Source organism: Enoplosus armatus, chromosome 19, assembly GCF_043641665.1.
Source record: "Enoplosus armatus isolate fEnoArm2 chromosome 19, fEnoArm2.hap1, whole genome shotgun sequence".
Lineage (NCBI taxonomy): Eukaryota > Metazoa > Chordata > Actinopteri > Centrarchiformes > Enoplosidae > Enoplosus > Enoplosus armatus.
The window spans coordinates 17,924,894-17,942,229 of record NC_092198.1 but is presented as its reverse complement, the minus strand read 5'-3'; the positions used below and the strand labels follow the sequence as shown (position 1 = coordinate 17,942,229).

Sequence of the window (17,336 nt, the reverse complement as noted above, 5' to 3'; positions counted from 1 at the left end):
AGAAAAGTCCAAACACTAATTCATCCGCTTATGCCGTTTGTGTTTCAACAAGACGCCAGCCTGATATGAGCAGACTGCTGGCTCTTGGTTTCTTTTTCCCAGCCTGCCCCTCTCATTGTTGCGACTGCTAATTTCACTTTGAGATAGCCAGCCACCTCGAGTCGGGAGACATCTGGATATTCAAATGAATGACATATACTGCCAGCCCTAGCTAGTCCATTAACAGAAAGTCAAGTAACTACTAGATATTAATATCTATATTTGGTATATGTTGATATTAAAAAGAACAGTACAACATTTTGGGAAATGCGATTATTCCTGAAAAGATGCTATGGTTGGCTACAGCAGATTATGGTTCTCAATCCCGAGTCTTATTGAGACCACCGGTTAGACCACCACTGAAACCCACTTGGACCGCCTTTTCCTGTGTCTCTAATCTTAAAATCAGTTACAGCTTTCCTCTAAGCACAATTAATATATATGAAACCCAACAAGAAATGCTAAGAAAGGCAGGTGGTCTTCCACAATGTTTTCAGGGAAAATAAAGCCCCAGCAGGTATGATGTCCATTGAGAAGGTCACTTTGCCAATATTAGCTGTGCGCGATGAACTCGGCCTGGCTTTGTCCTCGGTTGTCAGACAGCGAGGTAAATCAGCCGCTAAGGGGATTATCTTGTTTCACAAGTTATGCTTTACAGTTGACCAGTATCACAGTAGTGGTGCACTGATGAGCGTGTTTCACCCTGTGCTGAAATGATTAGTTGAGTTATCAAATTAGTGGATCAGCTGAAAATTAAAATCACCTTCAAAGATGATAATCTATTAATGCTTTTAGGCATTTCTCAAGCAAAGAAAAAAATAAATCAAGTTTCTCAAATGTGAAGATTCGCTTTTTTTTTATTGTTTTATATAATTTTTTAATTGGATGGTTGTTTTCACTATTTTCTGACTCGTGGACTTAACGATTAATAAAATCAGATTCATCGATAACAGGAATAATCACTAGTTGCAGCCTTAGTTTTACCTGAGATCCCCACTCCAAGTGTTGAGTGAATGTGACCATTATATACACATTTTAACTGATACTTCATGGGTATTGGGGGACTGTTCTTAAAAAAAAAAAAAAAAAAAAAGCAAAATGTAGAATTCTTTTTCATGAACACACACAGATGGAAGCTAACCGAGCTAACCAGCATCACAGGAGTAATCTAGCTGGTGTGCTGCAGGGCACACTGCTAGGCAACCAGCTGACCTAAATAACACTCATTACGTCACCACCAGTGACAGTTGTAGTAGCCACAGTGTGACTGCTGTGACCTCTACTGTAATGTCATTGATAGGACGTTGGCCTGAGGGGGGGGGGGGGGGGGGGGGGGTTACAAAAAAAGTATAAGGCAAGTATTTGAGGGCCTTGTGGTCGCTTCAATGAAGCGGGAAAGAGAAATCACAGGGAGGGGATTGGAAAATGTGTGTGTGTGTGTCAGTCTGTGTTGTTGATCTGGGGGACCAACAAGCTGGTAGGCTGGTTGCTGCTGGGCTGTGGGATTAAGTAGGCTTGTCTGGCTGTGGGTGGCGGCGGGAGGAAGGGGAGGGGAGTGTTATTGTGGAAGACCACGGGTGACAAGAGAAGGGGATGGAAGATGACGGGATAGGGGTGAGCTAAAGGGCTTGGGTCAGAGTTTGGGCACAGGGGGGGTACAGCTGCATGAGACTGTAGCTACCGGTAAGACATGAGAGGCCAAAACTAGGCTGGGGGTAGGGGAGGCGGTTTCGAAAGAAAGCTGTAGTTAGACGAAAGGGGTATGAAGAGAGGAGTGAGTCTGGGGGTTTTGGCGAGGGGTGATGCTCGTGCTTCTGTTGCCGGAAACTCTGCCAACCCGTCCAACCGCAGACGCACAACAGATGCGGCCTCAAAGATGGATTATTTGACATGAACGTGGATCATCCCACGACATGTAGCTCGGCTTCTGACCTTTCCACCCAATCCCCCTCCCCCCACCACAAAAGGGTGGGCTGGCTGCCCCAGTCTGAGCATGTGGGTGGGTGTGTGCATATGCCAATGCATACAAGGGGAACTATGAGTGGCAATGCGTGCATTAGTGGCCGCAGATCTTGAGAAGAGGTCTGCCTGTATCGTGAGACCATTCAAGTGTTGCAGACAAACCTCGTCATGAGGCAGAATCAAAGATCCAAGAAAGAACAGGTGGCCATATTGTGACCTCCACCTTTTGGGTTTACTGAAAATCCGGGCTTGCTTGCATGCCTACATGTTGTAAACGTTTGGTTTAACAGTTCCTGAGTCAGTGTGTGTTAGGGTCGAGCAAAGCCACGGACTAGTCTGGTTTCCCACAGACCATCCCAGTCTGTGATTAGCTGGATTAAGTGACAGCTGCCCAAATGGTTGGAACAAGATAGATGGATGGGCAGGGGGATAATGGGGAGAAGTGGGGGAGGGCAGGGGGAAAGGCTACTGAACAAAGACCCTTGTCCCAACACCATAACTCACCCCCATCCCAATCAAAACCATTGTCCATGAAGAGACACAGTCAGCACGAGGACAATTAGTGTCAGCATGTGTGCTACTGAGCCTGGCCAGGACAGTTGCATGGGCGAAGTCAAAAAAAAAAAAGCTGCCAGTGGTTCTTGCATGAGTCCTAATCTCATATCCGACTGTGCTACAACTCAGAAAATATGCTAATTTCATTAACGTGCCCTTTTTCTCAACTCAAAAACACACACACACACACACACACACACACACACACATCAACTACATTTGACAGTGTGAAATACTTCATCCGAGACCACAAAGAATCCTCTGTCAGTCAAATCTCCAAAACCCTACCCGGCCCTTCCCCTAATGGATTAGAGGATTTACTCAGAGAAATCCTAGTTTTCAAGTCAAGAAAGGGGGCATGGTGGAAAAAAAAAAAAGAATTGGATGTTTATGCGTCTTGTGCTCAGTGAATCTGTTTGCTTGAAATGACGCAACACTAAAGTGGCACTCTTTGCATCGCACGGCACAAAATGAACCAAACCTCATTTCACTGAATTCAGGTAGAGTCATCACAAAAGGCCATTTTGGTGGAGGCAGAAGACGTGGTGGGGATGTCTGGGGAGAGCCACAGGTGTAGTTTCCCACGCCAGATGAGGGGTGGATGGGTGAGTGGAAGGTGGTCATTGAAATAAAAAAAAAAAAAAGAAGGGGGGGGGGGGCAGGGAACAGAGAGAGGTGGCAGTGGGAAGTGGAAGCCGGGGCAGGTTGGGGTCACTAAGCATGGGATCTGCACGCTTCTTTTTCAAAAGAAGGGTCAGCCCTCTGCATGTGGGGCGATGTGCGTGTTTGCATTCGAAGAATACGAAGAATGTGAGATCCAGGCCTGGTGTGTAATCCCATGCAAGTTCCCAGTCTGCCAACAATTCGGTATCAATGGAGGGGTGCGTCTGCATTGTAGATGCGAGGTTTGATTGACTCATTTCTGCCTCTTGGGGAAAGTCGGGACCTCAGATGTTGATTGAGCTTTTAAGAATTATTCCTAGGAGTTTGTTTTTTTGATGCCTTTAAAAAATTCACAGATGTGTACTCCCTACAAAAACAAACAGTCTGTAACCTTGAGCTATTTCTGTTCCCATGTCATTGAGAGGTGACCTGAATGTCCACCTCCCTGTTCCCCACCTCCTCCACGGGGGAGTTCCACTGACATCTCCTGATTTATTGCCTTCTGATGGGACATGAGGTCATCACAATTCATCCCGTGGCCAGTAATCGCTGCATGTAATCTTCATTAATCTGTGATGTCAATCCCAGCTTTTGGTTTTACTAGGGCTGAGTCTACGCTATTCCAGCGAGGCCGTGCCTGCTGAATAGGGGGCACAACAGCATGTGATGCATCTTCTACCTTCAGACACTGATCTTTGGAATTACCAGTAAAAAATATGGTTGGATAACGGCGGTACTCGATCACTCTTAATGGGCATTAATGGATAATAGCTGTCTCAATATGAGGAATAAGAGATTGAAAGATGGTCCCATAAAATGATGTTAATCAACTCTGAAATGTCCAGTTGCATCTTTTTTTTCCCCAATTAGTCATTAAGACTAACTGGAAGCGAAAATCATTTGGTATCATTAACTCTGAATGATACTGTGGGGTCATTAACGCATGGACACCAAACAGGCTGAATATCACAAAGCCTAGAGGTTTGTTAGGGGGTTGGGGGAGCAGCCTCTTCCAATGAAGGGTAGAAAGTAGATGTGGAGCTGAACCAGCTTCCCATCACTTCTGCCTGGAGGGTGGGACTCAAATGCAAAATCTGTCTTGGTCTAGCTCCTCAATCTGTTCAGAGGCAAGGATCAAAGACCTCCGGTGGCAAAATCCTTGCAAACGTGGCGATGATGTTGGCAGGCGGAGAAGTACAAGTTGGAAGGTTTTTAGTTTAAGTTCCACCGTAGAATCACATACAAACAAGACATATTCACATAGAGTATTTCATCTATCATGTCATCTCTTGGGGCTTATCCTCATTCATAATACATTTTAAAAAAAACAGGAAAGCAGCAAATTTGAAACGCAAGCTTGAACCACTGAACATTTGGCAGTTTCTTTGGCAGCTTGATTGAATTACATCAATTAATTTCTTGTCAGGTGACCAATTAATTACCGACTAATCGTTTAAGCTCTACAGCGGGACTACAACCAGCGTGCTTTTCCCCCCCAAACAAACACCAGGAACTAGTCTGCGATTACTGCGCTAAACTAAACGCCATTTACATCAACCTGACAGAACAAGAAGGCTATAAATATGTTTCTTTGGCGTTTAGTTTGAATGAAACCCCGCAGAGAAGACAAGCACCTCTGACCAACCACTCGAGGCACTACAGCACAATATTCTTTTACGCTTCAACAACTACATGTGTGGTTGTTGAAGAACGCAGGTTACAGACTGTAAAACATCATCATCTCTCTGCTGAGTAGTGAGGTGGAGGGCTGCGAGTTCTACACACAAGTTGCTTGCCAAAGTCGTGTGCCAAGAGATGTCGCACTGAAGGCAAGGCATTTGGCTGGCTGGTGTATACCGTCTGTGCACACACACACACACACACAGCCCATTGAGCATGCTGCTACTATGCCAACAGGGTCATTACCCATGCACTTCCAATACAACAAACCCCTCCCCTCCTGGTGCTAATTAACCAGCATGATCCAAGACTATGCAACACATAAAATAAACACGTGCACATTTACATAGAAAAGCTAAATGACTTCACACGCAAACCACAGATATGTCCGAGTAGAAATCTAGTAATTGACATGTTTTTAATTTGAAACAATGCCCTGAAGTGAGCTGGATTTCTTGCTTGCTCAAAAATAGAAAAAATCCGTGAGGGAGAAATGAAACGGATCAAAAGCTTTTTCATGCCTTTATCAAGGACAGGTTCTATCAAAACACGGAGGTACGTATTGTTATCTGAAAATACTAGTGTGACATGTCATATCTTCATCATCATCATCATCATGTGTGCCAAAGAAACATGTGACAGGGGTGTCAAAGAATGCTGTTAAAGCTCAGCTCTTGCGGCTCTCAGGTGTTAATTTCCCTTAAATTGTCTTAAGAGCTTCTACAGCAAAAGACATGCTTCAGAAACATTAACAGGCTAATTCCTGATCCAAAGCAACAGGGCGCCTGACTGGAGAGCGATACAGCACCGCCTCCAGCCGAGCCTCATTATCATTTCAAACAGGTTCAACAGTACAGTGACAATTTAACTGCCCATGTAATGACATGCTTTAATTACCCCCACAAGGAGCCTCTAGCACCTGCACACCATTCATTTAACAAGAGGCAGGGGACGCGGTGGGCTACAGCAGCACGAACGTACAGTGTGTTCAAACAGACAAGTCAACGCACACAACCACGCATCTGTCGTGAGCCCAGTGGTTGAACAGCACGTGTTGACAGCAGCACCTGAGCAGCCCGTTTCAGGCAATACTCTGCTACACCAGTTGTAGCCTCCGATAAAGGACTCGTACACCAACAACATAATGATTCAGCGGGACGTAAGGAAGTAGTTTCAGAAAATGTGGACGTGATTGTAGGTGCTGCCATTGTTGATTTCCAACTGTGCTGACGGTGACGTGATTTTTATTGTCAGTGTATTAAATTCGTCTTCTGGACCCAAACGCGAATAGCTGTTGTGATTCAGCAGCTAATGTGGATCCACATACTTCCCAGCAAACCCTTCGACCCTCTTTCAGCATTTTTACTACGTTAGATAATATGAACTTCAAAAACTATGCTGTTAAAATACTGGAGGTGGCATGAACCTGTGCATTGTCTGCAAATTAAACAGGCGCCTGCTCTGTGCAGTCAGGCAATTTTCTGTTGTGCTGCAAGTACGTTGGCAGACTTCTCGCCAAACCACAGCATGCAGAGCTGAAATGATGTTGTGGAGGCTTCCAGTCCTCTCGGCCTTATTAACAGACGACTGGAGTTAATTACAATTAATGTGAACGTTAACAAGCCACCAGCCTTTGAAAACTGTGCTTCTCAGTCGATATCTGTAGTTTCTCCCGACTGTGTTGCCAGCAGTCGTTCATTCACAAAGGATGTGCTGCCACACTGATGGGAGTCGGCAATGGGCTATTTTCAAAGCAGCCTATTCCACTCATGTTGTTAATAAGACGAAACACAGCAATTATGTTTCTGAAGAAATAACAAAACAAAAAAAAAAACAGACCTAAAACAGACTCACAGATCTTTTGGTCTGAAAATCACTGGTTATCTTATTGGTTGTTTGGATGCATTAAAGAAGGGGAGAAAACTGAAAAACCTGACTCTTATCAATTGCAACACAATTTAATCTGCGTTAAACCAAAACATCTTGTACATACTCTGCAGGCATGGGCACATTGTACAGGTAGCCTATAGTCACAGGTACAGTGGCTCAGATACTGCAGACATAAACACACAGTGGAGCTTCCTCAAGTGTCACACGAGTTCAGACCCACGAGAGGCTACTCAGGCCAGCGTGCTCCTGAACGCACCCATAGGAAAACCTGCGCCATCATAACAAAACGACTCGTGTATTCCCCTTAAAGACACAGACTACACGCAGCTTCAGGTCGATTTTATGTTCAATATGTTGGATGCTCGGCCGTCACCTTGTGGGATAGGATACTCGTGACCACAATCAACAATCTAAACTACTATAGCCAACAATTTAGTAAAAATAATTAGAACATATTGTACATTTATTGTGGAAAATGATGCCTGCATCATCTTTACACAGGGTCCTATAAGAAATGTTTCCATGACAGCCCGCAACAAATTTGAATGTTGGTTTACACATTCAAAAAACGATGAAGCCACTTGACATGACGGGCTACTCACAGTGCGGTGCTTTGCTTAAACTGTGGTCTGCAGTGAGGCACCAACCTTGAGCAAGAACATTGTTAGCATCTCATCCATTTTGCATCTGAATACCTCAGTTGGGAGCATGCAAACAGAGGGAGCAGACATGATGGATGGCAACTATTCATGATGGCTCCACTTGGAATTAGACACTTAAACCGGACCATCACGGTGTAATACGGCCGCGTTGGTCGTTTGTCCAGCAGCACCATCGTCACTACTTTCAAGTCACCCATCATCATGACAGACTGGTAAGCTGAAAGCTAACGAGAGACTGAGAAAACCAGGTTCTGCACAGGTTTGCACAGATTCTGTACACAACTAAGCTTAGGACAACGGTTTACACACATCAACTTCTGGATATAGTTTGGGCCATCAGCTTTGCAAGTTAACTAGGTAAGGAGGACAGTACCAGAGGGAAATTGGTGCGTTTTGGCACAGGCAGAAATGTGTCCAAAATTAGTAGAAAGTCACTGAAATACATACAGCATCCCAGAAAGTCCAAATCATTTCAATAAAGTCAAAAGTTAAAAGGGATTTAAATTCATTTTAATGATAGCCGACAGTGGAAATGTTCAAAAGTAAGTAATGAGGAACTTTCTCAATAAAACAGCTGATGCCAAACAAATGTGCCATATGCCTTGTTTGAACTCTGGTATGTACGACATTAAACGGGCAAAGCACAAGTTAAAACAGCATCTCCTCCCCGGGGCACGGAGTAGGAAAACTACCTTTTAATTTATGGACCCTAAAAGCAGCACTTGCACACGCTGTACCTTATGTGAAATCCCAGAATGAACAAAACAGAGTGTTCTCAGAGGAAATCCCCGCTGCCTCCTCCCCGACACCACAACACAGATCCATTTAATATTAAGAATGTAGTCGGAGTCAGATGGTCAGATGGAGCTCTGCGCACACGGGTTTCCACAGGGCAGCTGTCCAGATCACAGTCAATACTACACTGCATCTTTGTTGATGAGCGAAGCAACAACACAGATGTCTGTCAGACTTGTAAACTGTGACGACAGGCAACGGCACGTAAGACTTCTGAGACACTAAATGTTCAGTGTCTGGGGGGGGGGCGGGGGGGGAAACCAGGGCATGGGGTTAAAGTGATGGTGGCTTTCTTCCCACTCCTTCACCTTCACCGATTATACACTTTACACACAAAGACAAGTAGTCGATGTAACACAGTTTTAAATCACTTTTAATAATTGATGCTTGCAAGAAAGAGCACGAGACCTCGAAATTTTACAATGAAACATGTTGGATAGATGGATGTTGCGAGCATTACCCTGCGTGTGTGTAGAAAGTCCATGTAGGTTTGTTAAGGGATTAACAAGCCATAATGTCATCAAGAGCACCAGAAATAATACATTACAAATAATTCCAATATGGCGACAATCAATTAAAAGGTCATTTTAAGAACTACTACTACTACTACTACTATTTAAAATACTAAAAATACGTGTTTTATGCCAAATGTATGATGATTGATGACCACTGTACACTTAGATCTTTGTGTAATTACAACCTTGAAATCCAAATATCAGACCCTAAGCACCCCTTTCAGAAAAGGGGCGGAGGTCTCAGAAAAAAGCTGTCATTTCTGCCTGACTTGTTAATTGCATAATCAATACGGAGCTGAGCTGAATCACAGGTGAGACTGGTGCAAGTGGCTTTCCACGCAGCAGCCCTGGGACCAGAGGAGGGGGGGATGGGGGAGGGAGCCACAGAAAGGAAAGATAATTGTTTACTAGAGGCCTATGTAGCCGTCTCCTAGCAACAGCTCTGACAAGCGCCGCATCAGGTGTGGCTAACCATGGCAGCCTGTGTTAGCCTGTGTGTGTGTGTGTGTGTGTGTGTGTGTGTGTGTGTGTGTGTGTGTGTGTGTGCAACCAAAATATAGCTGACTGCCGTCTCAGGCAGCGAGGACAGAGGGAGGGGGAGACGTACAGCACATGTACAGAGTCAAGGTGTTTGAATGAGCTTCTACTAAAGCCTCTGTCCTACTTCTTACTAATAATAATAATAATAATAATAAGCACTGCAGTGTATCTGTAAGTGTCCCAGTCCTGATTTTTCCCCTCACATGCAGCTCAGATCTTGTTTTCTCATCAGCGTGCACTGCAAGCGCTAGGAAGACAACCAGAAACGGCAGTGAAAAGAAATCAAGACAACTGACTTGATATGCATATGAGGAGATTCCCAAATTGAGTAAAATCCCAAAGAGTATATACACCTACGAAATAGAGCTTAAAACAAACAGTGCTGATGGTCTTTTGTTACTGTTAGCAAGTTTTTGTTGGCACAGAATTTGGATTTAACACTGGGATATAAATGAACAGGAATCCCAAACAGAAAAAAAAGCACAGAGCTCTGTACTAACTACATTTCAAAATTTGACACTTTCTACAGTACTATTTTATAGGAAAGGATATTAGTATTTGTATCTATAGAAAGCCAAAAGAGCCCCATTCATAAGATTTTGTCCATGTGCTTTGTCCTTGCAGTCTAAGTGCTTGATTGTCATGAAGTGTCAATACCCCCCCCCCCCCCCCCCCCCCCCCCCCCACACACACACACACACTTTCAACATCAGAATTATGGACTGCATCGATCAGTTTTTGTAAAAACAAATTTCACCATGAACACCATGTTCGAAAGTGCGTGCCATTATCCCCAGTTACTGGATTCATCACGTTGAGACAAAGTGATCAGGGAGGCAGTGTGACGCAGCCAGGAGGAGGCCATGACGACAGGCTTTTAGCCCCGCCTTCGAGCCTGGCCTTTCAGAACAGCTATAAAAACACTTTTGCCTTCAGACGTCGTCGATTGACACGTTATATTGCCGAACCCCAAGGGCACATCCATCCACACAGTCCAATTGGACAGTTGGATGCTGATCCATGGACAGGATCTGAGATGCTAGAAAGCAGAAATGTAAACAATGATTGAGTAAGGCACTGTTGGCTGCATTACAATATCTTCTGTGAAGACTTTTGTAGAAGTGGAACAAGTCTGACCTTGACTAGCAAGGTACTAGTACTTGATTTATTGGTACCAGAAAAGAAAAGACACGCAGAACAATGCTTGACAGGAACAAAAAAAGCATGACAGCAACACTGCGTGCATTTGACGTGCACGTGGCAAGAACAGCGAGCCAAAATCATTCAAATAGTTTGGGCTTGTTCCAAGACAAACAATCTTCAACAGGTCTGTGCAGATTAACTTGTCGTTTAAAGTGTGAATGAGATCGTCTGTACCTCCCACTTTTGAGACCATCAGAACAAGCAAACCAACTTGGTACTCACGCACACACACACACACTTCATCCCTTGATCCACAACATTCAAATTCAAAATATTCCACTCAATCTTCTAAAGTAACAATTAAGCTTCTCTGATGAGGAGAGTAGCTGTTGCAGATCAACTCCAGGTCTAACTACATGCATCTGTTTAAAAGCTGAGGGAGGTCCAGAGCAGATACGGTTACAGGAAGGCTCATATCAAACGGATGTCCGGCTGATGCAGCTGGGGGGGGCGGAGGAGAGAGAGGGAGAGAAATTTCACCGGCAATTTCATTAGTGATCAAATGGAAGTAGGCCGTGCCTCTCTCCCCTGAAGTGCTCACACAGCACGGGCCAACAAAATGGAAACTCAATCAGACGGGCCAAACCGAGGCCTTAACTTGGTCAGCAAGCTGCTGGAGCGCGTTAATGTTCGATGCCCACGGAGGTGCAGTAGGGTCCACATACTGCCGACTGTCTGATAGCAAATATTTCTTCCCAAGAGTCAGAGGATTGATACCAGTGTAATCTTTCGGTGATTAGCCTAGCTGAGCGCGAAGGCTGGAAACAGCTAGCCTGGCTCCCTATAAAAGTTCAACAGCACACCCACCTCCTCTAAAAGCCCCCCCAACGAACACACATTAGATCTTGTTCATTTAATCCGCGCACAAGAAGCGTTTGTCAAGAAGCGGTTACACCACTTCCTTCTAAAACCACCCCGTTTGTTTTTATATTTCTGTTTATGTGGGGATTGAACAAACAAGATGCATGCAAACAGTCATTCGTGAGCTTTAGAGGCGCTGGTAGGCTTATTTCATAGCTATGCTAACGCTAATAACTATTCCCATCAGACTCAGCTGTACTTACCAACATGCTAAACTAAGATGGTGAGCACTCTAAACATGTCAGCGCTGTCTTTGCGAGCGTGTTAGCCTGCATATGTTAGCATTTCTATACTTTTAGCCTCCCAGTCCTGCTAGCATGGCTCTCAACTCAGTCTTAGTCTTTTTTTTTTTTTTTTTACTTCAGCAAGAGAGAGAGAGAGAGAGAGAGAGAGAGAGAGAGAGAGAGCGCCAGACAACCTGTTTCTCCTTGTTTCCGGTCTTTCTGCTAAGCTATGCTAACCACATCCTGGCTCCAGCTCTGTACAGACATGAGAGTGGTATTCATCTTCTCACGTCAATCCAATTCAATTTCATTTATACAGCGCCAAATCACAACAACAGTCATGTCGCGACACTTACTCTCTACAAATAGGCCGCACTCTTTATAATGTTATAAACACCCTCAGAACGAAAGAAAGCAAATCAGCTTTATTTCCCAAAATAAGCTATTCCTTAACAATAAGTAGGGAGACAAAAGCATGAGAAAAATGAAATGCAAATGAGTAAACATGTTTGTTTCATGAGTCAACCCTGAACACTCAATTAGGTACAACTGCTTCACAGCAAAACAAACTCCCTCCGCTTACAAAAGTGCATTACAATATCAATGGCACCCAAAGAAAAGACTAAAAAACCCACGAGAAGAGACGGCAGCAGCATTGAGCATTTACTGTAAATTCAGACCTGCAGGGAAACACTGAGTGTAGGCTGAGCTCAGAGGTGGCAGCAGTATCAATAGTCAGTCTCTTTATTGGCATGCCGGCAAGACAAGCCAGAGCTGGAGAATCACTGGGAGGACTTCCAAAGAATGGATAAGCATCACGCAATCTGAGTAAAATCAGCCATTAGCGAGTGCATCACACTGGTGTGATGATAACTGGGCCGAGAAGAGAGGAGGCTATGATGTCTGGGTGTCTTCACAGAACAAGAAGAAGAAGAAGCCTTTCCCAGAAATGCGGGACGGTTTTCACTGTTACAGCACGACTGCACTGCACTCGGCTGGAGAGTGCTCTTCGGGAGAATTGGCATAATTGTCACCGCTCAGGATTTCAAGGACCATTTGAAAATCACCGTTTTTTTTGTCAGAAAAATGTTCAATCTAACTGCATCAATCTTGGGAAAACACATCAGAGTGAAGTCTTTGGACACTTTAGCAGCTACAGTTTTGCCAATTCTTGAGAACATTTTAGTCATGATGATAGATGTTTTGACTGAATTGAGATATCGACTTCCAACCCGACTAACTTACACACTTGCACAGCCGAGCCTGTCAAAATGATGTCCCGCTTTCTCAGTTGAATGATGCATGTAGATTGCATGTTTGAGACAGACCACAATCAGTAATTGTGTCGCCCAGAACAGGAAAAAGGCAGCTTTATTGATATTTAAGGATTTCCAAAAGATGTCACATTTCAGAACCTTCCTGCATTCTTTCATCTTCAGATTGTCTCAGATGCTGGGTTCAAGATGGCAGAAGAGTCCAGCCCCTCATTGGTTTCCATGGGGCTTAAAATGGGCAGTTGGCCAGATGACACAGCCAATAGTACACTGCATCTTTGTTTCTTCAGCGAGGAAAGCGACAACGCCACAGCAAGTGACCCCGCAGGCTTGTTGTGACATCTGGCACTGGAATAGTGCACCGTTATCAGCCTGGGCCACTTAACAGAAAGACAACACACCAGAATAGCCCTCTTCACCTCGACCTCGAGGTGTCAGTCAACGAGTCGAGTGAGAGAGTGGGTCTATGTGATGGTGAATGTTTGATGTGCGAGGTTTTTATGTACACGGAGCTTCAAGATAAATCCAGGGTTGGCCCCAAAAAATTGGTTAGCCGAGGTGGTAAATGTTGCCCCTAACCCACCTTCCCACCTGATGGTCCAAACAATGGCCTCCCTCATTAACTATATGGCTGCGACTGCGTGAAATCGCACCTTGGCTATTTTCCCCTGAAGCCTAAAAACGTCAGCAAAGGTGGCTGTTAATTCACTAAAAAGGCGGACCACCTCGGCCGTAGACAGCTGCGGGCAACCCTGAAATCGTTAAAGACACAAAGACGAAACGTGGATCAAACATGTGATGCCTTCAACACAAAAGGCTACAAGGAGAACAGCACTAGCACACAGGGCCGATCATTACTTGGGCATCAAGTTTTATCAGTCTTTTTATTATCGTCAAACCTTTTACGGGCTCAATTTCCAAATAAGCAGCTCACGCTTTTCTTAATAAGAGAGCTGCATGCAGCTAATAATGTGCCGATTATTGTTTTCAATGAATCATTTGGTTATTTGAAGAAAAACGCCCATCAAGTGCCAAGAGGTGCTACATTCAAACACCCAGAGATATTCAGTTTACCATCATAGAATGTGAAGTTAACCAGAAAATATTCACACGAATCTTCCGTTGATCATCTAATCTATGACAACTAACAACTGTTTCATCACCAGTTATTCCGCTGATTAGCTTCTTGATTAATTGATGAATCTTTTGGTCTAAATAACACCAGAAAATGGTGAAATTTCTCACAATCAGGCGTCTTCAGATGTCTTCTTTTGTCCAACAGACAACTAAAAAGATGGAACCAGAAAATGAGGGACATTGTTGCTTCCACAATTACCTAGATGATTAAGATGATTCAAGTATCAAAATAGTAATAATTATCAAAACTAATCGTTTCAGCTCCAGATAAATCAACTAGTCCTCTACCATTCACATTACAGTCTAGTTCCTCTGGCCCGCTACAACACCACCACTACATAAAAAAACATGTAGCACCACAACAATAGCTTCATTTTTAAAAACACCACCACGTTACTTCACACTGTCCAAAGCAATTTACAATACAGTCACTTGAACTCGATGGGAACAAGAGCTAGATGATAGAAATTCAGTGCCTTCCTCTCAAACAAACAAATAAAAAGGGTGTTGAGTGCTACAGGACTGGTGCTTAGGATTTTTTTTTTACTGCATGCACACTTTATTCGTGTGCCTAATCCATCAGCTATCACTCATCTGCAGTCAGACAAGCTTAATTGCCCTGGAGGGGCCACCTGGCCACCTGGCACCCACAGCAGGAGAGGAGGCTGTGGGTGTGTGTGTGTGTGTGTGTGTGTGTGTGTGTGTGTGTGTGTGGTACACACCGAACCACTGCCCGGAGGCATCGCTCACTTCAGCTGAACACATATTTCACTCACAGCGTAATGTCACTCATTCATCATTATAAAAGAGAATGAATTGGAGCATCCATCCATCACATACAACCAGGCTGCACCCCAAATACAGTACGTGCCATTCTCATGCCTCACACCAGACTCCTGTGAACATTTGTTTAGCTTAATATTGCCTTGCATAAACGGAGAAGTTAGTCATGAATCAGCAAAATGTCACGTTCCGAGGTAAACAACTTTGCAAATAACCGTTTCTCCATAGGAGAAGTAACCCCCCCCCCCCTCCAGGGTCTGCATATCAAAGCATTTTCCCCCGTCTAATTACCCTATCATGGCCTTGGCAGGTGCAAGCTGGTGGATTGGAACAAAGCCAACCCTCATATATCAGGGCAACTTTAAAAGATGACCCAGATGACACTGTGAACCGCTGTAGCTGCAATCGGATCCTTGTGAAGCATGCAGTCGTTTAGCAGTGATGTGTGTCAATTCTCATGGAGGACAGGATGCTGCTAAGAACCCCCGTGTAATGAGGTCTATCTTCTCTGCACTTGGCCCAGCACTGATTTGGATAAAAAAAAAAAAAAAAAGTTTGTCTGTGAGGTTTTTTTTCTTTCCTGCCATTGCAAACTAGGGCTGCAAGTTATGATCATCAATTGGTCTGCTGATCATTTAATCGATTCGATTGATCGCTTGGTCATAAACCAACAGCGAAAAAATACCCATCACACCATCCCAGTCGTCAAATGTCTTGTTTAGTCCGACAAACAGTCCAAAAACTACCACATAAGACCGAGAAAAGAAGCAAATTCTCACATTTGAAAACTTTTGGGGCATTTGCTGGCTAATTTTCTTTTGAGCAACTTCCTGTGCAGAAAACTCCTGCAGCTCCACAGTGGAACCTGTTTTTAAAAAGGTGAAATTTTATCCAAATAACCTGCAGCTTAATGGATCACACTGATGCCAAATGTACCAGAAATCCTTAAGGATTTGGTTAAGGTTTTGGCTGCTGTGTATCGAATGTATGCGGAATGGGAGAGTGGCTCCAAACCAATAACAAAAGGCTTTAAGATGTGTTCCCCCAGGCATGTGTATACATACAAAAATTAAATTGCCCAATTTTTTAACTGGGTTCGGTGCTGTGCTCTCTCTCTCCAGAGAGAAAAGGTGCCAAGACACACATGGAAATCGCACTCACCGGCCAGGCGAACTGGAAGGGGATCAAAATCTTGCCAGCTTCGTCGATTTTATTCGGGTTATTCTTTGCGCCCTTAAAAGAAAACATATTTCCACCGAGAACTTGGGTAGATCCAGCTCCGAACGTGCAGGGGCCGGTGGTGGTGACCTCCAACTGGTACTCCTTCAGGCAGATCTTGAAGTAAGTGTCGCACTCGTCTCGAGTGCAGCGCAGGTCCTGGGAGCTCCTGGAGCCGTCGCAGCACTCCCCGTCCGCCAACTCGCCGTTCACATTCTCCACGGAGATCAGCTGCAGCTCGAAATAGCCGGTTGACTGGGACACCTAGAAACAACATTTTAAAAAAGACCAAAATTATATATATATATAGATGTATAGGCCTGTATTAACAGGCTACAGGCTTTTTTTTTTTTTTTGGGGGGGGGGGGGTGCTCAAATTGGTGCGTAAAAAAATAGACAAGTGGCCAACAACAGTTACCCTCAATGCCCCCCCCCCCCATTATAAAGCTTATATGCAGATTGGGTGCATATTCCAAAACAATGTGCTGCATCATGAACGGAGCACGTGAACAGCCCACAGTTTGCAGGCAGGGGTTTTTTTTTTTTTTAAGACAAGCAGGTCACTCTCAGACGGGGGCAAATGAACCACTGCAGCAGCCAATTGATGCAATGCAACTTACAACTTCTTGATTCAGGCCTAATCCCCCCCCCCCTTCTCCAAAAAAAAACAAAAAAAAAACAAAAAACGTTCAGGGCTCTCTGCTCGGCGACCAAAATGGAGAGTAAGCCCGTATCAATTCCCCACACTTCAGTCTTGTCATGGTAACACGATCACATGCTCCACAACTGACGGCTACGCAATTCAATTATCGATGAATGTGACGCGAATACGCGCCGCCGGGGAGCAGACGCATCTGCCCCACGCCCACCAACTTTTGACATTGGTCATTTTGAAACATTGATTTCGTTTAAGGTGGAGCGGGGGTGAAATATTCCGCAACAGAACCAGAGCCCCCCTCGTCTTACCTCCGTCCATAACGTCAACAGCAGGCACACTATCGGGAAGCAATTCCTAATCCTGGTGCGATTCCACATGCCTCCGATTAATTAGAGTGACATAGAGGGGTGGAGGGGGTGGGGGGGGGGGGGCAGCGATAAGAGAAGACAAACAGCCGCGGACCCGGCGACGAGTTCCTCCTCTCCTGACATGCAAAAAGAAAATCTTCACATGCGTGTTTTTGTCCACCGCGTCCGTCCAGATTTCACCGAGGCATTACATGTGTGCGTGTGCGTGCGTGTGTGTGTGTGTGTGTGAGAGCGAGAGAGAGAGAGAGCAGGCGGCGGGTTGCAGCGCAGTGATGGTCCATGTACAGGAGTGTCCCTCCGTCAAATCTC

General features: G+C 44.7%; 1 protein-coding gene across 1 annotated transcript in view; it reads right to left on the bottom strand.

The window, feature by feature from the left end:
• jag2b (jagged canonical Notch ligand 2b) overlaps positions 1-17,036 on the bottom strand; it is a 41,650-nt gene extending 24,614 nt beyond the window's left edge. Inside the window, exons 1-2 of the mRNA XM_070925357.1 lie at positions 16,968-17,036; positions 15,945-16,265 (exon numbers count right to left, since the gene is read on the bottom strand). Coding sequence (XP_070781458.1) covers positions 15,945-16,265; positions 16,968-17,036 — 390 coding nt within the window. The remainder of the gene's footprint in view (positions 1-15,944; positions 16,266-16,967) is intronic.
• Between the last annotated feature and the right edge of the window lie 300 nt (positions 17,037-17,336).